Here is a 24,542-nt window from a genome sequence, read left to right as displayed (position 1 = left end):
TTGATTTAAATTCCTATGTAAACTTCTTGATGAGCTAAACATTTCTCTGGAGTCAAGCCAGTCTCCATTTATTTACAAGCTCCCACAAAAAGAAATTCCAGCCTTTATATCATCTTGAGAAAGCCAATCTCTTCCACTTGCTATCATCTGGTACAAAGTGACAATTTAGCAAGACTATGGCAGTTCTAACTCTGTTTTTCTGTTAATGCAATAGTTCAGTATTACCCCTTAAATCACAAATATAGGTGATGTATCTATATTCTATCAGCAAATTTCTTTATAAGTTCTTAAATCGCATTGATTCTTCAGTGAGTCACCTCTATCATTCATATTAAAATTATCCATAAAACCATACGTGCAATGTTGTAGCACATTTGAAAAAAATTAGTTTCTGAAAAACATAACATAAAACCACTTTGTAAGCTACAGTAGGGTGGGTTTAATGAGGTATCACAACAGGGTGTTTACAGTTAGAAGAAGGTCCAATTGGAAAGAAAAAAGGCATTTCCAATTTCAGCTAGCTTTCACTAGAAAACCCTCTCCTGGAGTACAACACAATTTATTGTAAAATCATAAGCAAGTGGCACTTTTACCCTGAAGAGAAGCACAAAAGAGGAGATGTGAAACTGAAGCTAAAGATGGAAAAGGAATTCTGAAAAGCAAACAGCCAGAAGTTTGTTAGCAAAGACTACTACAGCAGATCAGATTCATAAAGCTTAAAATCACCTCTTAAAATCACAGTATTAAAGAAGTTTGTTACAAAGAAGCTAAATAATTCCTTCAAAGCACGTGAGAATCTATCACAGAATACCTGTTAAACAATACCTGTTAAACAGTTATGCCAGCACTTTAATATTTCTAGGCCAACCTCAATGTGCTTGCTACAGTTAGCAGTCAAGATGTGCACAAGATGTGCAACTGTTCTCCTTCAGACTCTCATTATGTTCACTACTGGATCCACTACTGACAATCCACTCTTCTTAATCAGTGACTACAACCTGAAGTTTGTTTTTGTCTTATAGCTGATCAAAATTAACCTCTCATCAGAGAGAAGAAACAGTCCAACACTGAGAGCAAAAAAATTGACTTTTTAAAGTTTTACTAACAAGTATTTGTTAGATTCCCTAAAATCCACATTCTAGAGGAACACATAAGTGTGCACCATACTTCCCTTCTGAGTAGAAAGCAAAGAAACTCCCAGTGAAGTTCATGAAACATTCGAGCTAAAGTTTTCTTCCTCTAAAATGCAAAATCTCTGAAGCATCATAACATGTACAACTGGACCATAAACACAGAAAAGCCTACTAGACAACAGCAAACAAGACATAGACTAGACAATTCCCAAAGGTAAATGTTACAAGATGTTCATTAACTCACTGCAAAGTGCCAGGTGTTCTAAATAAAATTTCTCTCTCTAGAGAAAATAATTCAATTTTACAAATAAATATCTATCCATTCCTTAAAGTTTTTGAATAATAAATTATCCAGGCCTGAAACACATTATTAACACATCAAAAACACCACCTACTTTGTTTTCCCAATTCAAAAATACAGGTACATAGTACAAGATTAACAGAACGAGTAAAATTATAATTACATTTTCTGCTATATTAAGCCTGTACACTTTTGTACACTTGCATTATCAATGCTTTATTAACAATAGCTGCACAACAATAATATTAACCTAATGCAAAGCAGCATCTGCTAATTGTCAAGTACTAAATTTGCAAGTTTTCCTTAAGTTTGATTTTAAAATGTTTTGTACATTTGTCAGTGCCAAAATCATGCTTCTCCTAGCCACAGTATAACTGTGTATTAATATACGCATGTCTAAAGGAATCAGACAAATCAATCTCGCATACAAAGTTACTGTTAGATGATACTACAGAGATTGCCCTTACTTTTTAATCATCTCCTTTACTTATTTTAAACTAGCAATTCCTCATGTTAAAATAAACATATTTCAAATTGCCCTTCAGTACCCAACTGTCAATGAAGTACAGTTTAATGTCTAAAGGGGAGGATGAGGTGTGACAGCTAGAGGGTGTTTTGTTACGGTCTTACTGGTATTTTACGCTGCCAATCACATCACTTAAATCAAGCCAGAGCAAGATCTATATCTCAAGACGACTATGACACTTAACAGTTCTAAATGTGTTAGGCACTTAGATAAAATGTGCTATCTAGACAGATAGCTGACTCAGTGGTCAGACTCAGAAAATTACAGAAAAGTATAGGTCAGGAAGGACCTCTGATAATCAGCTGGACCAGCCTTCTGGTGAAAGCAGAGCCTTGGCTTATGGTCCTGTCAAGCCAAGTTGTGAATTCCACAGCTATCTCAAAGGAAAATAACTGAGCAAAACTGAACCCGCCCACACCCCCTTTTTTTTAACGTTAACTAAAATATTATGCTACAATATTAAGGTTTTTAAATGTGTACTTCTGTCCCTGTAAGTTAAGGAATCAGCAACACCAGACAAAGGAGGAGATTAGTCAGCAGAGAGCAGACTGGTCAGGAATAAAGTTTGCTACTGATTAAAATCAATAGCTAACAAGTCTCTCTTCTTTTCAAGCTGTTCCTAAGACACTAAAAGAGGAAAGGCAGTACTACTCTGACTAGAAAGACGCCCAAAGGCTTTGCTGAGGATCAGCATTTCCCCCAGTGATGGATACTGCCTTAAAAATACTTGATAATAATACTATAAACAAGTAACTGAACCAATGAAGCTAATTTTCTATTGATTTGTCTCTTGTGCTTCAATTTGTTGCTATCTGATAAGGTATGAAAGGCTACGGAAACTTTCCACAGTGCTGACATGCTGATAACATCTCTTTCCTGGATGGACTGTACAACATCTAAAAAGATGGCACTGAAGATTCAGTAAAAGCACTCTTTCCCTTGTACACAGGGCCATTTTTGCAGAACTTGTAGGAAGTGGCCATCTTTGAGACCCCCTAAAGCTCTGTCAAAGAGACTGTGATCAGGCAAGCCTCAGTTCTTCAGGAGAAGTGAACTAAAAGTCCTAAAAACACAAAACTGTCTTCCTCTGCATTCTAGTTTATATTGACTCTAAACTATAATCAGTCAAGTCTGGTTTGTTCATCCCTCCCCTTTCTTTAGAATTCTTACATTCAAATTTTAGCTCCTTCACAAATATCTTTTTTTCCATGTCAAGCTTCCACCCTTCTCTAATCCTCAAATCAACATTTACAGCACATTTCCTCCATATCATTTCTGACCTTCTTCCTCCAGGCATTCTCCATAAAGTCACTGGACTTGGACAGTCTTTCCTGGATCTCGCAATTTTATTTATACTAATTTTTGTCATTATTCTTTAACAAATCTGCAGTTCCTATAAACCATATCAAAACCATACATCATTCTGTCTTCCATGTCTTACTGTTCTTGCCTTTTAAAATCTGAGATACTTTACAGTAGAGACCTATCATTTATATGTTAAGAATTTTGCATGAATAAACAGCAATCTCTCCTCACATGAAAAATACTTGCTCTGCAGCAGAACAGTGCCAGGAAGGTACACATGCTGCAAAGGCCCAGAAGACTGAGTAAAACAGGTAGGCAGAACAATTGCAGAAATGTGATAAAAAGGAAAAGAGTAAGCGATTCATCTCAAACTTATGAATCTACCAGCAACGGTATATATTTGAGCAGAGCCCTACTGAAAGGTGGATCTTTAAAGAGAAATTGCTTCTCATTCTATAAAGAGATCAGAAAGAGAGAATGGTCACTGGTAAGCATGATAGGTTACCATAAACAAAATAAACTATCCCTGGAGCATATAAATGTTATATTAAATACATATGTCAGCCTGAGCCTTTGAAGATTACTGTGTTGCCTAAAAAGGAGTTTTTACAGTTGTGCAATTTGAAGTAGAATAAAAATGAACTTTTAACTAAGTTGAATGTGACTGGTACAACATACAAAACCTTTCATCTGGAATCTGTAGAAGCAAGACTCTAATGTAAACTTCAGCAGCAGCAGAAAGCAAGCTTTCCAAAAGTTTTATTCCCTCATGGGAAAGGCTATGTATTTAGTTAGGCTTTATGGAGTATTGCTTGACTTGCATTAGACATTGCAAGCTGGAACAAAATCTAGGCCTTTCAGCTTTAAAAAACGTCCACTCCAAAAATGGTATTTTGCTACAAACATGATGGTGAAACCTGCTCTCTAGAATTTCTTCTGGTTCCTCAGCCACACTGCAAAGGCAATAATCTTAGCTGCCTGGTGGCTAACCAGCCTAAGGGGAAAATAAACAAAAAACCCACAAAGGGCAAGAAGAGACAATACACAGTAAAATGTAAAAAAGGACAAAAGAAAAAAAAAAAGAGACACTTAGGACAATAAAAGAAGTAATTAAAAACAGGCAAAATACACACACCATGCACACAAGCTGAAGAAAAAGGGTTAAATAAAAATAGATTCAAGGTAAGGACAGAAGAGAGCTGAAGACTTTAAATGCTAATGAGAAGAGCTGCTCCAAAAAGAAAAAAATTTGGTCATGAGATATTAAAACAAACTGATGATGTAAAAACAAAAAAGATAATAACCAGGGATGAAATTAAGAGCAGTAATCAACCAAACAAAATCTTCAGTTAATTGTAGTGCCATTAAAAAAAAAAAAAAGAGATAAGTGATCTGGATTTCTAATTACTCCTTGTAGCCAAAGACATCATAAAGACAAAAGTAATCAAGTTTTTGGTTCCAAGAAACCAATGAAGATGAAAAACAAGATGACATAAATATAAGTCAGCTCAGCAAAAGGAAGAAACAAAAAAATAATTCTCTTGGTTCAGTGTTTCTGAATAAGTAAATATACTTTTAAAGAACCTGCTCATTTTTATGTCACTTCCCACACTAAACTCACTTTTCCATGTAGTAACTTGAGGAGTCCGTTCCCAATGACATTCCTGATTCCACAGACACTGTGTAGGTGGGAACTGTCCTAATGGCAGCAGTAAGAGAGCACAAATTACAGGGACTCTAAAGGTACCAGGTGTCAAATTCTAGTGCCATACCCCAATATTGTAGTAGCCTGTACTGTAATCTACCATCAGTTTTAACATTACCATTCCTACCTTCTTGTCTTACCAGTCACCAGTATTTACCTTCAATAAACAACCCTCTAAAAAGATACACCATGTCATGTTTGAGGGTAGCGGACTTCCCCAGTACAAGATGCTGCACATCTGACAGCATGCGATTTCCATCATATCTCTCAGTTTCCATGTTCTTGTGTAACAGCTTTGGACAGCACATGCTTAATCAAGAACATAACCTTCCTTCATACAGGACAGACAAATGTTTCTGCAAGCTGGTCATGGCAGCACACCTACCACGAGTTGTACATGTTTTAAACACCCCAATATTTGAAGTCTCTTTATAAGCTGTATGCTTGGAAGTCCTCATCATGAAAGATAATGGAAATTACCTTATTTTATATGCTTTCCTTAACACAAGACATGAATTTGGAACTCCGGAAGAGTAAGAAATCTGGGTACTCTTAATTTTATGCCTCTTTTCCATAAGCAATAAAAATAAACTGCATGAAGGTTTCAATCCCTCCTCCTTTATGCCCTTAAACAGGTTCAAAAGTAAACAGGGGACATTTGTATCTGATTTTTATAATAAAAAAGGTTTGACCTCACACCTACCTGCAGGGGGATAGATGCATACACAGGCTCAAAGAATCACCACACATCACTTCATAAAACACCTTGAAACATACTGCAATACGTATAACGTTTGTGCCTCTAGAGCTTCTGTGCTCAAGTAGCCTTTGGATTTTTATAGCTAAGCACTATGTTCAAAGGCTTCTTACCACAAGCACACTCTAATACCAATGACAGCCTCCTTATCCTTCTAGCTGTATAGCACACCTTGGCTTAATGCAGTCAGACTTCTCCCCAGTTCTAGTGGAAATAACATAAAATTTCTCAAGCAGTAAAGAAGGTCCTTCACTTTGCACAGTCCTTGTTTCTTTTATGTGCCTTCTCTATGTCACTTCCACTTAGTAAGCACACATACTGGAATACATATTAATGCAGATATCCAATCAAATTGCATTCAGCTTGTATGAATTCCTGAATCTGTAACTCAGATTAGCCGGACCATCCCTTTGATTGAATAAAGCATAAAAGCAATACAAAGCCACAGGGAACTCATCCTGTTGATGATCAGATTCCAGGTCCAACAGCCTGGACCCACCTCCTGCCCTTTTGTATTTCCATTCATAAGAGACCTTCAAGTGGTACCTGTACTCCCTCTCATGGTGGTTTCTTTCATCACAACCCACTCCAGTTTAGGAACCTCCAGGGGTTTCAGATCCTCATTCAATGGCTTGCCATCCCCAGCTGCTGTTGCCATTCCAGCAGTAATAACAACGCTATCAAAACTGAGGTCTTTCTAAGGGAAAAGGTGGGTTGTTGTCATTAATATAACCCGAACACCAGATAGCCTCTCATGTTACTTACATTTCCTCAAGATCCACAAAACTACATGAGCCTCTTCACTCAGCCATATGAAGGTCACACTAAATTTTTTTGATCATCCTTATTAAATACATATGTTATAACAAATGGTTTAGAGAAAAGATCCTTTATGTAGCTCCATTTTCTGCATAACTTTCACTAGCAGGCTTGCTAGGCTTTTGAGTAGTTTGTTGTTGCTGCCCCTAAACCCCAGCAACATATGTATGTATTTTTCTTCGGAATCTCAGTTTGGAGTAAAAATATTCTTTATCAATAAAATCACACAGCAGCTCTTCATTTTCATTATATTCCTTAACACAGGCAAACATTAGCAGTGTTTCATTTACTAAGGAGTGAATGGATAAAAACAAACAAAAGAACCCCTCATTATTCTATTTTCAAGCCTCTTGTACCTTTGTCCAAATCTTATGATGGATATAATTAAAAATTTTGGCTTCAGAGGCTGAAAAGAGACCAGCAATGAAGATCAGATTACATTCACAGTAAAATACACAACATTCACACAAATTCTATTGTTCTTCTCCTGTAGAAAATGTGAAAGTGCAGGTATTATTAGTGCACTAATATTTGTTAAGAACCTCTGGTGAAGGGATTATCATTATCTATTTTAGTAATATCGGATTTTCATACTACATAGGAAATGAACAAAGGACAATAAAAGAATATGCATAACTTGTAATGTTACGCATTGTAACTTGTAATGCTCTCTGCAATCACTGTGTACAGAAAGGTAATCTCAGTTATCTGTTAACAGTACTGTTACAGGGTCATCTACTAAACCTGAAACCAACCCTTTTAGTTTCTAAATGGACACAAAGATTTTCCATTGAAAAAAGTCTGAGACCCATAAAAACAGCAGTAGAGTAATAAATGCTATGAACTTCTGTCATACTGTGTAAATAAAATAAAACATCCTACAGAAGGTGTGTTCATCAGAGGTAAGGGCTGATATTAGTACAGTCTTCCACAGCTGATTCTTGGAAAACTTGCTGTGAAGTGTCTGCACCATATTTGGAAATGGGCACAAAACACAGTTTCGACTATTTTTTCCATTGAAAATCAACTAGGAAAGGGAGAAGAGTTACTTGAAAAATCTGAAAAAAAAGAGGAGATAAGCACCAGCAACAAAGGACCGACTTTCCAGCTATTACAATCACTATGCAAAGATAGGTTTGATTTGATTTCAGATGCCGTGACTTACTGACACAGGCAGCTCCTTTGAAATCTTCAGCATACCCTTATAAAAGGGAACTTTTTCTTCATAGATACCTGAAATTCTAGAATGGCCTTTATGAACAATTAACTCCAAAATTTGTTATGCAGACAAAAAAGAGATCACGCGCTACACTACATAACTAACAGGTAAATGCTTAAGATTAAATGACCACTTCATAACATACTGTCAACTGCTCCACACACAACCGTCTGAAAGACTTCAGTATGTAACTGTCCCTCAGAGGAAAAAATTTTTCTTTGAGGACAGGAGAATTAATAGAATACTCCCCTAAGAAGAACAGTTAAGACTGAAAATTGTAGGGTAAAACCATACTTTTTCCTTTAAGAACTATAACCTAGAACATAACATAGCATCACAGCAATTATCATTCAAGCAACAGGTGTGTGTATATATACGTTCTCACCAAATGTATGAGCATCATGTTCCTGATGACTTTCTCCCTGCAAGGCTATCATTTTTTTATGAGCATCAACCCACCATGGTTTGTACTTTAAGACATGCTGAATAGCTTCATCTTCAAAAAAATCAGCTCTAGAAAAAAAAAAAGTCATATGCTATTTATTTCAGTTTATAGTGTATGTGGGTATATTTTAATGCATACAGAGAATACACCTGACTTGGCTCTAGGCTATTTTCCATATATTAGAAATAGAACAAACCTGACCAGTATCTGTTCTTTGACTTAAAACCAGAAAATAGTCATTATTAAAAGCATAAATGATATTATCTGATCTTACAGTACCCCTTCCTTACTTCCTCCACCTTTCCTGAGCCACCCAGAAGCCTACTGATGAGCTTGCAGCATGACACGAAGGTGAACAAACCTGATTCATTCTGGACAAATCTAAAGGAAAACATTCCAAAGAGAAGACTTCTCAGAGAATGTCACAGAATGTCCTGAAGTAGGGATAGGGACTGACTTTTAGGTAAACAAAGGCATGCTGAGGCAAGGTAGAGAAAGAAGAGTTGTACATGAATTCTGGAAGAGAGACTACCTCCATCTCAGCACAAAGCCACTGTAGTAAAAATCTCAATATAGTAATGCTGGGAGCATTTATACTAAAGGGTTCAAGTTCTAAGCCTCCTCTTATCATTTTAGCTTTTTCTTCAAGCCAAACAATAGTATAAATACTGAGAACTGAAAAAAAATGCAGGAAATTTCTTAATACCTTGTTAATCATCATACACAACCTGCCCAGTCTACTGAACACAGAATGTAATTTGCTTTACTCTCACACTGACAGTTTTTTTGATGCCTTCCTTCAGTGTCTTTATAAAGTAACCTAAAGATACCAGCCAATGTACGTTTTCCCCAAAGGCAACAGAACACTTCTGTTTGCCACTCTTTCTCCCAGAGTTGTCCTTCTCATCAGGGTACACAGAAAAACAATTTTTGTTGCAGAAAGGTTGGTATCATCTGTTCTGAGGCATCCAAAACACAACCGTCAAACTAAATGGTTGTAGCTCATATACCAGAACACAGGATCTAAGATGGAAACTTACAGTTACTGTAATTTGCATCACATTATAGCTTAGTAACTACTTCAGTTCTAGTGAAACGTACTTCCAAGTGATGTTTCAAGAAAGCTTTTCTAAGTTCTCTGTGCTACAGAAAGACATGCAGCTGCCTCAGAAACACCTGACTGGGGAAAAATTCCAAGTTTGCAAAGCTAACCTTCTGAAACCACTCAAAATGGGTTAAGCCTACCTCTCCCCAACAAAACACACGACAAGTACTAATTCTCCCTACTGGGGACTACACTCTTCTCCCATCAAATCAATCTTGCAGGAATCCCTGTATTAATAGATCTCATGGCTTCAATTTAGTTTACTTATCTGGAAGTTTCTGAACCTAACTTGACCTGAAATAGTCCAACTTGAAAGACAGAAGGAATCATTTCCACCTTCATTACATGGGATGAAGCACAAAGAAACGCAAAGTCTTGGTTTGGAACCTTTCCTCATTCTGCTGTAAAAAAGGTTTCATGTGATGAAGGCAAAAAACCAAGTGGCCTAGACAAAATCTTCATAACTTCAAAACTCACATTTACTTCCTCATAGACCAGGATGGTTCAGTAATCCTTGTTTCACAAGGGGAAAACAAAGTTCTGACATCTTCAACCCAAAATGCTGGCAGGGATTGGCTACTCAGCTGTTGAAGAGGTGAATGAACTATGAAACAACATTCTGCAACAGTTCACAGCAGCTCCTGCTTGAAAACAGACTTAACCAGTAATTAAACAGTAGAGTACCCCAAAACAGATAAGCAATGTCTTGTGTCAGCGGCACACTTAAGAATACCCTCTAAGGCCTGCTGTGATGAGACAAAGAAACAGACAAATAAAAAGTAAAGCTATTATTTCCAAAAGTGATCTCAAAACCAATGATTTATGAAAAGAAAAAGTGAATATATTTCAACTGAGGTACTTTTACTTGACCAGGTGAAGTAAATCAATACTCACAGGTAATGATCAGGCTCAAACTTGGCAGCCTCAGCTGCCAGGCGTTTCCTCCTACGTTCATCTACAGGAGTTTGGTCTGGATCTTTAATGTCAATAACATCACTGAGTTCATCCTGCAAATGGAACAAAAATTATATGACATTGCATATCATACCTGTGGCTTGATTTATTTAGTAAGAGTTTAGGAAGGATGCTTATCAGCATTACACTGAAATCTCTAGTTGCTCTTCAACCTCCCTTTCAAATCTTCCAAAATCAGGCTCCGTTGTGCAAATAAAACATCAAAATCCCAAGGAAATTCAATTATTTGAAGCTCCTTAGAATTCATGATACTATGAAGTCTATTCAGGCCATTTTATCATAAGGCAGGCAAGTTATTTTGCACTACAGTAAAATCTGCAATGTTTAACAAAAGCACTCAACACAACAAAAACAAGATAAACACCATAAATAACGTTCTTCCGACTTTTGAGATTACTCTCACACTCTGAAGTGGCCATACATGAATTAATGGGCAACTGCAGTGCCCTTTTAAGCATCATTAAGTAGTGGTACGTGAACGCTGATGGGAAATGTACTTCTTCACGAATTTCATGGTAATAACCAGCGTATATATCCTAACAGAATGTAAATACTTTCTCCATAAATAGCAATCCTTTTGCTCCAAACCCTGAAAATACTACAATTCATGCAATAATGAGTTACAGAGTTATATAATTAAGTTGCTTTAAACAGCTACAACTTAAATTGCTTAGAGTAAGAACACTACAAAAAATTAAATTATCTACTATTTTAATAAAAGCTCTGTATACTATGAATATTATTATACTACCTAGCATGCTACAGGCTGTAGATTAGCTTCAATCTATTCATTAATTAAAGAAACTGCTGAACACACGAGCAAAGTAACTGCATTTTAAAGCTCCTATCCTACCAATTAATCCACAAAAGCAAATTTCAGTGCATCAGCATAACCCTAGTAAATCCCACAGATACCAGGTGGGCAGACACTGGTGGGTGCACACTTCAAAAGTTATTGTATTGTGAGAAAATCAAGTCTAAAATAAAAAGTACAAAGAGAAAATTACCATGAATTTCACAATTAGAAAAATTTTAGTGCAACCACCATAACAGGACCTATAGATTAACCAGCTTTATTTTGTATTTTTTTAATTAATTTATTTTTAATTTAAAAATAAATTAAAATTCATGGCATCTGAAATATACTGTACATTGATGTTAAATATGTTTGAAGTCAGAATAGAAGACAATACCAAATATAAAGCAAAAGTGTTAACAGCAGACTGTTAACAGCCTGTAGACTGCAGCTTGCCAGCACTATTCACCTGGCATGTGGCCTACTTCAAACAGGACTATTTCTCTGTGCCTTCACAGGCTAGCTGAACCATGCTGGTGAAAGCAGCCCACTTCCAGAGGCCATGTTTACCAAGGACCCCATTCAGCCCTTTCCTCTAACACTGAAATTATTGCAGAAACAGATCGGCCTGTTGACTGCTACACAATTAACTCAGTCTCGACCACCCCCTACCTCTGCAGGAACAAGGATTTGTCTGTACTACTACATGCAAAAGCAGAATATCCCATTCTGTGACTGAGAATAATGGGGAACAGTTACCTAATGATCCTCTCCTGACTATGGAACAAGCCAGGAAGCCTACCCAACAAGAAAGTTACCCAGAACTTTTATGATAGGAAGAGACAAAAATGTATCTACCTGCAGCCGCTGGAACACCCCTGACCGCAAATTCCCAAATCCATAACAGTACTGTAGTGGTCGAGTGGTTTCTGCACTTTCTTTGTAAGGGGTCTGCTCTATTTCCCAGTCAAATTCTTCTTCTTCGTCCTCTTCCAACTCACCAGAGGCAGCTGTATATATTGCATGGTCAGAGAAAGAAAATATATATGATTTAATAGAAAGGCAAACACTGATAACACAATAAGCCTCTCTCATTTTACTACATCTTTTAAGAAATCTTACACAACACTGGGTCATATGGGCAGATGCTTACATCACTAATCCATAGGTCCTGCTCCAAATTCTCCAACTTTCAAAAATTAAGACCAGGAACACTAAAGTTTTTAAGCATACTCCCTCAAAGACTGAAATAATTGTTCCACTGATTTCAGCAAGATCAGAATTTGATGCTAAGAGAACCCTGACAGGAGCAAAGTGATGTCATCAATAATTTAAGATAGATATTAAAAAATTAAACACAGATTGTCAAACCTTCTTGTCTATTAAATACTGATGGTAAGCAAGTCATCCACTAGAACCTGTGGTTTTGATTAGCTTCTACATTTGAGCTAAAAGTCCAGTTGTGCTAGCTTGTAGAAAGCAGAAGACTCAATGTGTGTGTATTATACAGCCACTAGAGGGGTACAAAGATCTACAGAGGATTAGCGTATGTTAAGCACATTTTGGCAAAATGTAAATATAACTAAGCCTATAAAGATGACATGTATATCACCTACAACACATTTATTTCTCTATTTATCCATACTTTCAGATTCATTCACACCCTTCTCGTACCTTGGACTAGACAATAATAGAAATACTGTTATTTTTCTACATAGATCACTATGTAGATCTATAACTATTTCATTATGTACATGTATCACTAGTATAAACAAGATTTTTTTGTCATACCTATCTCTTCTACTAAAGGTTTTGCTGATCTTGATTTCTTTGGTGCTAAAAGAGACGTCAGCATGTCCAGTCCCTCAAAATATTGACCAGGAATCTCCTTAGGTAACCGAATTGTAAAAGTTCCTTAAAGGAAAGTCAGAATATAGTTACTGCATTAAAATATTCAAGACAAACAACAATGTGCATTTTGCTTTAATGAAAAAGGCTCACAAAAACTGGGACACATGCAGGTAACATTTTATTATGCATCATTCTCTGTGCGTGTTTTTAACCTTACGTCACAAGTTTCACAAAAATCAAAGATTGTAATGATAAAGGATGAAAGAGAATATTTAACCAGTTGTGGTCCCTTGACTCACGTTGTATAAACACAAACCAACAGAATACGAGCTTTATTTTGTTTTTAATCCTTCCACCAATAAAGCAATCAACAGAAGATCACAGGAAACTACATTCAGCAATCTGTTTATTGTCTTAAGTCAAGCACATAATAAAGGCTTTGCTAGCAGCAAATTATAGGTTTTATTGCCTTTTTTTAAATGAATACATTAATTCCAGAAGATACATAGTTTATTCCAGAAATACCTTCCACCTTAAGATGTGGAGAAAGGCTAATGTCTTCTCTCTTAAGACGTAGCCAAGAGACTGATCAGGATTATCTCATTTCTACTCAGCACTACCCAACTTCTTTGCAGATTTACTAGACTAACGATCTTGGTACAGTAACATGTCTAGCTCCCACAGGGCTTGAAGAGGACTTGTACATAACTTTTTCATTATTAGGACAGTTCTGGACACATCCTTTGTGCTTAAGGATGGCCTAAGTACGTACAATAAATCCTGAGCAAGATTTTTTTATACTACATAGGAGAAACTTTACATTTATTTACAGTATTGTATACTTCATTAAAGTTCTACGCAATTCCAGTGCAGCAAAGTACAAATTATTGGAGAGTTAGTAGCATTTTTAATGACACATATACTAATAACATTAATTAATACCTTTGTCTGTATTATAAGATGCTTTTTCTCTGCCATCTTCTACAATTCTTCCAGGAAGTGTTAACCTGCAGGCAAAAAATGAGATGCCTCATTGAATGCCTGACTAATTCTGCAACTTAATGCCTCAGACTATAAAAATGTAAGGCACGTTCCAAAAGCAGCACAAAGGACTTAACTACATGACTCCTTCTGATATGAATGGAAGTCATGCAGTTAAATCCCCACGTACTTCAAAATCTTTTTCCCTAACTATTGCCACAAGAGATCAGCATCTGAGATAGAGATACTTTGTGACTCCTGGTTTCCCAGCTTGGATGAGGTCACAGCCACCACAGAGATGACGCCCTTGGCACTATGTGCAACACTTGGAAGATTCTGCAATTTAAAAACTCTAAGCTAACCCACAGTGACAGAATGTGAGAACTCATTCAGAGTTCTTGTACTGCTTATTCAGAATAAGCAATTCACTGCATTCTACCAGTCCACTAAAACCCCTTGTGGTCTACTAATGTATATAGGGGAAGCACGTCCAAGAATACAGGAAACAGGAAATAAGAAAGGTTAATAGCTTGTCAGCTCTTACACACCAAAAGTTCTCTTAACACTTTCATACTGAGATTGCCTCTTGTTCCTTTTCTGTAGTGTAGTGGGGAACTTGCTATCTAGAGAAAAGATACAGCCTGGAACCTCACTTCCTACTGCCTCCACTCACATGACTTTTCTCCCCTTATGTTATTATGAGTGCATCAAAATTCATTCTTCACCAAATATAGAATCATAGAATCGTTTAGGTTGGAAAAGACCTTAAAGATCAAGTCCCCCCGTTAACCTAGCACTGCCAAGTCCACCACTAAACCACGTCCCTAAGCACCTCATCCAAACGTCTTTTAAATACTTCCAGGGATGGTGACTCAACCACTTCCCTGGGCAGCCTCTTCCAGTGCCTGACAACCTTTCGGCAAAGAAATTTTTCCTAATATCCAGTCTAAACCTCCCCTGGCACAACTTGAAGCCATTTCCTCTCATCCTATCACTTGTTACCTGGGAGAAGAGACCGACCCCCACCTCTCTACAGCCTCCTTTCAGGTAGTTGTAGAGAGCGATGAGGTCTCCCCTCAGCCTCCTTTTCTCCAGGCTAAACAACCCCAGTTCCCTCAGCCGCTCCCCATCAGACTTGTGCTCCAGACCCTTCACCAGCTTCGCTGCCCTTCTCTGGACACGCTCCAGCCCCTCAATGTCTCTCTTGTGGTGAGGGGCCCAACACTGAACACAGTATTCGAGGTGCGGCCTCACCAGTGCCGAGTACAGGGGCACGATCGCTTCCCTAGTCCTGCTGGCCACTGCTTGTATATTGCTGATACAAGCCAAGATGCTATTGGCTTTCTTGGCCACCTAGGCACCCTGCTGGCTCCTATTCAGCTGGCTGTCAACCAACAATACACTGTATCTGGCTCTCAACAGGGAAAAGACACACTTATGCTACACAACTTGCATACATTCAGAGAATTGTCTTGCCATTTCACAATTAAAAATCTATTGTAAAGTAAATTTAGAAAAGCATTTCTTTAAACTCCCTTTAACATTATTTAATGCCTAGAAACAAAGAGGCCAGATGCATAAAAACAATTCTTTGCACAAAATGGGCCATCTACAGTCTACAGTGTAAGAGCTGCAGATAAGGAATGTTCCGAAGGGACCAAAATGAAGTTCATTCTCTACTGACTTTTACTTATTTTATGAAGTTCAATTTTTTTAAAATCCTTCCACTACTTGCCTGAGAAAGTACGGCTTAGCATAAAATTTAAAATCTTCCCCTTCAAAATACACATCAAACTCTGAAGCTCTGGCATAAGGTACTTTGATTATTATTGTAAGAAAATCTGGATCCTGGGTCAGCTCAAAAGCTGGAGTTATCATGATGAATCCAGCAGGAAAAGCAACCAATGGCTGTGTGGCCCTATTAAAACAGGAAAACAAGAAAAGATTATTGTAGTTTCCAATTTATGAGAGCAAATAATGTCTCTTCAAAATTCTGTAAGAAGAACATTCTCACAAAATTATCTTCCACATGGTCAAGAGGAAAACACTCATGACAACAGCAACAAAACAAAACAAAGTTTTATCAAGAACTTGAAGGTACCACCTTTCTGCACCTTAAGGAAACAACTGAACATAAATGAATGAAAACATCTGGAGCACAGGAAAGCACCTACTATATTCCACATAAAAAACACACTAAATTCAGTCCTACGACTTGGCATCTTTTTGTAAATGTTGTTTATAATTTCACACGTAGCAGATGTTAGATCTCTACAGTTCATTAGCGAAGTGATCACAAATCACTATTAGAAAACATCAAAAACCAGTAATACTTTCAAAAAATTAGAGCTCTATTTTACAATTCATACACATATTAGCCAGAATACAAGCAACAGATTCAGTACAAGCCAAACAGATTATCTGAGTGTACACGCTAAGCATACTGCTCTTCATGTCAGATTTAATGCATAAGACACTGGGACACTACATGCACACTAAGTCAAAGCTGCTCCTTTGCAGTGGGCTCATGACACAAGAGCTGTCTGAACAGTTTAACCATGAGCAGTTGACACACTCAGGATGTCCAACACGAACATGCTTACTACTTTGACCAGTTTGCAGGGTTTTCACAAATCTTGAAGAAGCATCCTAAAAACCTCACATTCCTTCTGAAGGTTCAGTCAAAGAAAAAATAAGTAATACAGTAGTGGTAATTGAACTAAATTATCTAGAGGATATCTGGGATCTCCTTCACCAAGTGTTTTTAAGGATATTTTAGGTCAACATCCATCAGAACCATATCTATGTACGGGCATGCATGCATATTCAGCATGAGAAAAGGAATTTACATAGTACCATTCACTTGATAAACAGCTTGTCTGACTCTTCAATAGCTTTGAAATGCAAGATAATTCCTCAGGTTTAACTCAGAATCCAGTTTTAATGGGGGGGAAGGTGTGTGTACAAAGGATCACACACTTTTGAAAAATTAACTTTTTAAGACAAAAATATTTTTACCAAAAAATGCAAACCAGAACTATTACCTGGGAATGAGCTACTTTTCACTGACTTTCAAAGTTATCTTTATTAAACATATCCCCATTCTTACAACTTCATGAGCAAACACAAAGCATTAATCATTAATAGGGCTAAATTTACAGATTACCCATTTTCTAAATATAAGTAATTCAGACGAGCAATCTACTTCAATTGACAGGTATGAAAGATGTGAAACTCCCCATTTCACTGTATCACTTGATCCCAGGGCAACATTCGCACCCCTTCCAGGCTGAGAAGCGGCCACGTGCTTATCGAGTTGTAACCAGATAGGAAGTACCTGGCTTGACGAACACCTGCAAACCGATGTACATTTCTGTGGACTTTCTTCTTACCTATTTAAACGCCACACGCTGCCTAACAACACGGGATAAGAGGTAACAAAACCAAACTAGCTCATTTAGACCCTTCAAGGATGATATGCCAGTCTGCATTTTTATTTTCCCTAATCAGAGGTTCATAACATTTAACAGCAGCCCCAAAGCCAGGCCCAGCTGTTCCCACTCTGAGCTTCTCCTGCTGCACTTCTGGCATCTCTGACACAAATGCGACACAAACCCACAAACTAATCTGGAGGTTCCCACACACACCCCAGGTACTTCACAGACCACAGCCTAGGAACCGCCGAGATCCATCCCACAACAATGCAGTACTCAATCCCCGGCAGCACTTGTTCCAATCTAGAATCAGGTATCTCAAAATAATTAAGCTTCCAGGCCTCTGATGTAAAAAGACCGCTAGGCGCTAGAGAAAAAAAAAGCAGCAAGCAGAACTAAAATGTTTCTGTTGCAGCAAGGGGCTGGCAGGAAAAAGGACAACGCTTTGCTCTGCTTTCGCTCAAAGGCTCTACCGTAACACATAACTTCCCCCCGCTGCTCGTTAAACTGGGTCAAAGGCCGACTCTCAAGCCGTACCGCGCGGCACACAAGAAGGAAGCCCGTCAGCCGTACCCCCGACGACCGCGGCACAAGCGGAGAGGCCGCTAAGACCGCGGGGACGCGGCGAGGAAAGGGACGAGCCGGGCTCCCACCAGCAGACCCGCACCACGGCCGCGGGCCGCGAACCGCCGCCACCCCCCGAGGCCTCTGAGAGGAGCGAGCCCGCCCGGGACGCGGCTACCAGCGGGGAGAGCCCCGCGCCGCTCCCCTCAGGCCGTGCCCGCCGAGGCAGCGGCCCACCCGGCGCCGCTCCGCCACTCACCGCGCCCGCGCCGCCGTCCCGCTGCCCGCGGCCGCCCTCCCTCCCCGCGCGCGCGTGGCGCTGAGGCGGGCGGCGCGCATGCGCAGGCAGCGCCGGCGGGGCGGGAACCAGCTCCGCCCCGAGGGGCTGCCCCGGCCCGGCCGCCTCCCTCACGGGCCGGCCCGCTCGTCGCTGCCCGCCTTCGGAAGAGAGCAACAACGGAAGAGACGTGGGAGCCTAGCACCGACAAGTGAGCGCTCTCCGGCCCGGGGGGAGGCAGAGGGAGCTTCCATCGCCCCTCAGGCCTGACCTTTCCTCACGCTCCTTCAGGGTTTGGCGGTGGTCGGGGCGCCCTGGGCCCCGCCGGCGAGGGGGACCCTTCCTTCAGGTTCCCGCCATTGGCCTTACTTTTTAACAAAAGTGATGATATGGTGGGCCAGACGTCCTGGTTCAAGGGGGGTCTAACGATCTCAAGAGATGAAAGCAGTATTTGATAACATCCTAACCACCAACTGTCATCCTGATAAATGTATCCAAATGCTAGCCAGAGGATGAGGTGCTGCAGTGTGAAGATTGTCTACATAACCTCAGCTCTTTCCTCCTTTGTGATAGCTGCAGCCGTACCTAAAACTGTAGGCATCTGACTTGCTTGGATACCGATTCTTAAACATAACAGGCTACTGAAAGTGTCTTGCAGCTCAGAATGTTAAGAAATGCTTGTATGTATAAGTACCTCTGGAGAGGAGAGAGTGAAGTTAAGAACTGAGTAAATAGGAATGGAAGCTTTGGGCCTAATGTAATTTAAACTGAGGTGGTAAGGATGAAATTATTTCAAGAACTGAAATACCACAAAGTGGAGGGCTGCAGAAATAGAATAAACAGAAGAGCGACCCCATGAGCACTGTCAGAAGAGGAATTCCCAATTACATAAGTCTATTCTAAGACAGCGGATAAATGCGAACAAGACTGACAATGTGAACAGAGGCAGATCCTGATGAATCAAAAGAAGTATGCCATTAAGGAAAAAATGCAACAAGAAGCTCAAAAAATTGCTAAAAGCAGAAAAGTTGGTTTAAAAGCCATAATTTACTTATCTTTAAATATAGCACCTAATGTAGAATTAATCTGATTTTTCTGTCATTAGACCATGAAAGTTATTCTGGTTCCATATAATTCTCTACATTTTTAAATGCTACTGACTCTCTTCCTGTCCCTGCCCCCTCTGAAATGCATTCAAATGTTTTTCCTGGAGGGAAAAAAACGTAATTACGTAATTTCTGCTAATGAAGTTTTTTAAAAAAAAAATAGACAAACAGTCTTCAAGGCTGATAAAGACTTATTTTTTCCTGCTGGAAATCCAATGAATATAACATCTCTTCATGAGAAAACATCTTCACTCTTGTACAGAACTGAACCAGCAGTTTAAATACTGTGCAAATTGTTTTGTTGACATGCACACAAAATAAATACTTGCTTCAAAATAGATCATTCTCTCCATTGATCTAAAATTGATGGATGGTTTTAATATTTGGCCTAAACCTGCTTGTGTCCCAGTTTTTACATGCAGAAATTGAAGACACATGGCATATAAAATGCATTTTTTTATATTTAAGAAGTTAATGACATCTAATTTTGGATGCTGATTTGACTTGGACCAAGGCCTGGATCAAGTCCTCAGAAACTTTTGATGCATTTCCAGAGAGCATCAGCACTAATTAACTTTTGGACCTTACCAATGTAATCTATAGTTAGAATGTTGGCAACATCTTCTCTGGATAAGTTCAAATTTGCATAAGACAAGTCTATGAAAGATAAGAAGTTTCATGAGAGAGTTTATTCTTGTCTAACTGATACTTTCCAAGACTGCCTCAGAATTATTTTTTTGCCTCAGAATTATTTTGGGAGTCTAAGAACTCCCAGCCTTTTTTGTCTGGTAATACTTTCCATGTAAAAGATATTTATATACTGATTTCAGTGAAGAAACTGGTGCGGTGCATGAGCCATTCTGCTTTTCCATCCAAGTAAAGCATGAAGGAGCATCTCTAAGAAATTTGTATTGCTTTCTTCTGTAAAAAGCATACTGAGTTTTTTAGAACTGTAATGAAAAAGCTTTATTTAGAAATGTAGAAAGACTACTTTACATCTTTTGGTGCATCTTTCTGATGAAGAAGTGAATTGGGCTGCTATGTGTTTAATGGAGCACTGAAGAATGAAAATGCATTATCTACAATGTTTTGGGCAAGTAATTAGTAAAACTTGCTGTCCCTTTGAAAAATAGTAACATGAAGCTTTGCAATTTACAAACACAATTGACTCTACATGGCTACTAATAACAAGTAAATCTGGCATAATCCCATGGATACAATACATAATATATTCTAGATATGTAATTGGCAGGTACATAAAAATGGTAATCAGATACAAAACATGCATTTAGTTTAACAAGTAAAAAGAGGAATAAAACGGTTTATTTACCCAGGAAACAAGTGGGAATACAGTAGGTATATGGTTCAGTCAGAAACATATTTATCTGTGAAATACACTATGAAATACAATATAATACTTAACTATTTCCATTAGCTAAATTATCAGTGCCATGATTTTTATAAACAACTAGAAATAGTTCTGTAATTGTCAGACTTAAACTTTGCAAAAATTCAGTGTAATTGGCCAATGTAAATGATAGTTGAGGGCTTTTCCTGAGATGGAAATAGAAGATATTGTTGTCTCACAAATGGAGTTCGTTACCCGGTGTGCAACACCCAATACACGCACAGAGCCGAGATACCAGTTTATTCCAAGTTTTGTGCAAGACCGGGTGCTAGGTGGTAACTCCACAAAGCTAGCACGCCAATCGTTCGAACAGGTACAATTTTATACAGTTTAGTTATACATATGCATAAGTGATTACATAAAACAATTTCTTACTGGTCTACATTTCCATACCTTACTCTTAAAGGCACGGTACTACTTTAATATTCTACACATGCTCAGAGGTGAGGGGTCTCTACTTGAGCCGGGGTCTCTGGCTCAAGGGGTGTGATTTTTAGTATTATAATGAGGATAGTTCACGCAAGGGTGCTTCTTATCACACTTCTACTAATGAAGGCAGATTGTTGTAACAATGTCTCGCTTAGCTCACATATTTCTTCAGGATGTGTTTCACTCCCAAGGACAGTAATTCTTGATTAGATGTTCCACATTCCAGTATGAATCCCCCTTATCAGCTTTATGTATGCCTCGGCCTTCCACCACCTATAGTGTACTTCTCACATCGGAATCTTTCCACATAGCTGTATAATACTGAACACATAGCTGTATAATACTGAATTTTAATTGACTATATTTAATTGGCTACAATATCATTGCATACTTGAGTAAAATTCATATTATTCTTCCCTCTAACTTTAAAAACAAGTGAAAAACAAATATTTTGACTTCTTTTGTCTAAGTGACCTGAAGCATTCGTCCACATCTAATGTTTTTTAATCTCGGTTTCCTTTCCCTGTAGATTTGATTTTCCAGGAGTTTATAATCCTTAACAGTTTCACTTACAGAAGTACTGTGTTCATAATACCATGATAGCTTCATAGCTTTATTTTTTCTCTTTCCTCTTGCCATTTCCATTATCCAAAGATAATGAAGCTTCTAATTTTATTTCTCCAGGGGTAGGAAGGATCCTGGATCACAAAGACCTTCAGTGCTTTTTCAGATAAGGATAACAACATGGGTCTCTAGAGGCAGGATGGTGGTCTTTATAAATTCAGGATCAAACTTGCAATAGTCTTTACAAGAATAAAATTGTAACAGTCAGAGATGTAAATATGTGATGTGTTTCTTAGTGTTACATTTTGTGGTGTTACCTGCTAGACAAATGTCTCGCTTTGAAGTAGGTGTATGTAAAGTTTGCATGTGAGATATCAAATTATAGTTTCGCTTCTTAGTGCCTGAAGGACATAAACTGTAACACGGAGGCTCTAATGAACCACTGTGAGAGCCTGACGTGCCACTGCTAAGCAAGAGAGTTCTTCGATCGATGGCCCATGGAGTAGTGCAGAGGCAGGCACATCGGGTATGGCACGTATTTGTGGCAAATGTGTTTTTTTGTGCGGAAGCAACTTTCAGGTTTTTAAACAGTTTCCTAGGGATCTGTTGTGGTCTCTTCTGTGTTAAGAGCCCTTGGAGTTGTTCAACTTATACTCCAGAAGTAGCATATAAACACCTCTGTTTGCTAGTCTGGGTTTTTAGCTCAGTTGTAGAACAGTGAATTTTTGAAATTTATTACTCACTAGGTAGTGTGCGGCACATTCTTCTTTCTATGCCTGATCTGTAGAGGGTGTATTTCTGTTACAGCCCTGTTCCCAGGAACCTGTCTCTTTTAACACACCCATTTACTCTCCCATTGAGTTGCTTTAATCTTTGGCTGCTGCAGAAAATAGCACCTCTTATGCAACCTTAGAAATTGTAATTAAAAAAATAAATTTACTAAGAAGGCTCCATTTCTAAGTTTTTCTCAAAATATAACTATGGTTTAAATTAGTTTCCTACAGAGCTACATTAAAAAATTTTACATTATAGCACAGACCTTTGAATGATTTGCCTTTTAATATATACAACAATGCCATGATACTGTGTCTGCAATACAAAATACGCTGAACATGCTCAGTATTGATAAATTTGTTCAAGTCTAAAATATGTGAAGTTTTACTTAACCTGGCTCTCACTATTATTTTAGATCTAAGCCATTTGACTGAATATCTCAGTAGCTGCTGTCATGTATGAAGACTCCATGTTGTGGCCAGTCCATTGCTTTGCTGCCAAAGTTGAACACTTCAGAGAGCGCAGTGGATTCAGCAGTGCTGATTTGAAGCTCTGCAATGTAATTCTGTTTCAGTCCAGCAGTGGAACTGATTTTGTTTGAGCATGCATGCTGGTGGCACGGAAGAGCAGATATTTGCACAATTTAATTTGAAAGAAAATGATGCAAGTAGGCAGGTAAGTGACACACTACCATGTGTCACAGAAACAAGGGGAAAAGTCTCTAAAAATCCCTTAGAATGTTTTCCAGATTTCATAATGTTTACCTAGGTATTTTTATGCAGACATTGCTGACACCTCCCTATATATGAAAGAGAATTTATTGGTAGTATAAAATTACACATTTGTAGAGGTTGAGGATTTTAGGGGGTTGTCACTGGTACTCATTTTTTTATTAAGTATAAAGTTTGGTAGGGTTTTATTGTAGTACGTATATTCTCAGAAAAGAACATATGTTTTTGCATTGCAGTTTTTCTGTAGATTCTCATTTAGTATTGCTATTTTCTCTTAGCATGAAGTAATTTCTATTTTTACATCTGCTCAGAATCTGAGTTGGATGAAATTCTGAAACAGTAATCATTCATTGCATTTGCATTGATACTAAGGTAGAGTATATTTTGGGATACCATTAGCAAAGGCTTGTTGTGACAGCAGTATAAAATGTCCAGGATGCATAGCTTCACTGCCAAGTGAAAGCCATTTAAGTAGCAAAGGACCAACTCTTGGAAGATGTACCCTAAAAGTAAACCTGACTTTACAGAGTAGGGCTGTGCAGCAGGAGGTTCACCCTTTTGCACGAGCTGCGTCACTTACAGTATGGTGATCCCTTACCTTGGCAAGGTCCTGATCTGGAAATACAAGAGACTTTGTCCTCGCAGCCTGCGTAGTTACCTGTCTGAAGTGTCATGCTTCCCCACAGGTAGCACTGTGGCTTCAACGGTGGTCTCCACATTACAGTTGTGGCACTGAGCATTTATTTTAAAACTAACAGATCTAATAGCCCTGCGGAGAGCACACCTCCACAGAGGTGAGAGAAGTGACGAGAGCTCTGCTGGGCATCAGCCCCATGGCCCTTCTCCAGTGTAGTTCAGCAGCGTGTGGTCACTGCGCTGCACAGCAGTCCCCAGAGCTGAAACTGGCCATGCTCGCTTCACTCAAGTTCAGCTCAAGTCCACTTCCAGAACTAACACCGTGAGGGACATGTGAGGCTCCCATTTCCCTGCTCTCCCCGTTTCACGGTTGGCGTCTCCATTCCTTGCATAGCTTACACTCCAGCTCCACGGGGCAGCAAGAATACTTGTATTTCTATTGTACTCTACATTCATCATAAATCAGGTTATGAACCTAAGTAGGATTTATTTCTGTGCAATTCACAGTGTTGTGATCTCTGCTGATGTTGCATGGAAGCCCGGCTAAGATCCGTCATATGAGGACAAGTTCAAAGCCACCCCAAAGTAAGCGAATGCTTATATTCCTTCGCTGTTCTGCAAGTGTTGCAGTTTATCCCGATACAACCTGCCTTCATAGCAGGTGGGACGAGAACAGCGTGTAGGTAGGTGACGAACTGGGG

The 24,542-nt window shown here is 38.7% G+C and overlaps 1 protein-coding gene across 1 annotated transcript in view; it reads right to left on the bottom strand.

The window, feature by feature from the left end:
• SHQ1 (SHQ1, H/ACA ribonucleoprotein assembly factor) overlaps nt 1-18,262 on the bottom strand; it is a 57,363-nt gene extending 39,101 nt beyond the window's left edge. The window contains exons 1-7 of the mRNA XM_072876459.1: nt 18,176-18,262; nt 15,654-15,836; nt 13,880-13,944; nt 12,878-13,000; nt 11,945-12,096; nt 10,210-10,322; nt 8,151-8,278 (exon numbers count right to left, since the gene is read on the bottom strand). Coding sequence (XP_072732560.1) covers nt 8,151-8,278; nt 10,210-10,322; nt 11,945-12,096; nt 12,878-13,000; nt 13,880-13,944; nt 15,654-15,836; nt 18,176-18,255 — 844 coding nt within the window. The 5' untranslated portion in view covers nt 18,256-18,262. The remainder of the gene's footprint in view (nt 1-8,150; nt 8,279-10,209; nt 10,323-11,944; nt 12,097-12,877; nt 13,001-13,879; nt 13,945-15,653; nt 15,837-18,175) is intronic.
• Nucleotides 18,263-24,542: the final 6,280 nt, after the last annotated feature.

Source organism: Ciconia boyciana, chromosome 11, assembly GCF_034638445.1.
Source record: "Ciconia boyciana chromosome 11, ASM3463844v1, whole genome shotgun sequence".
Lineage (NCBI taxonomy): Eukaryota > Metazoa > Chordata > Aves > Ciconiiformes > Ciconiidae > Ciconia > Ciconia boyciana.
Note: the sequence above shows the minus strand (reverse complement) of the source record. Positions and strands in the feature narration are given on the sequence as shown.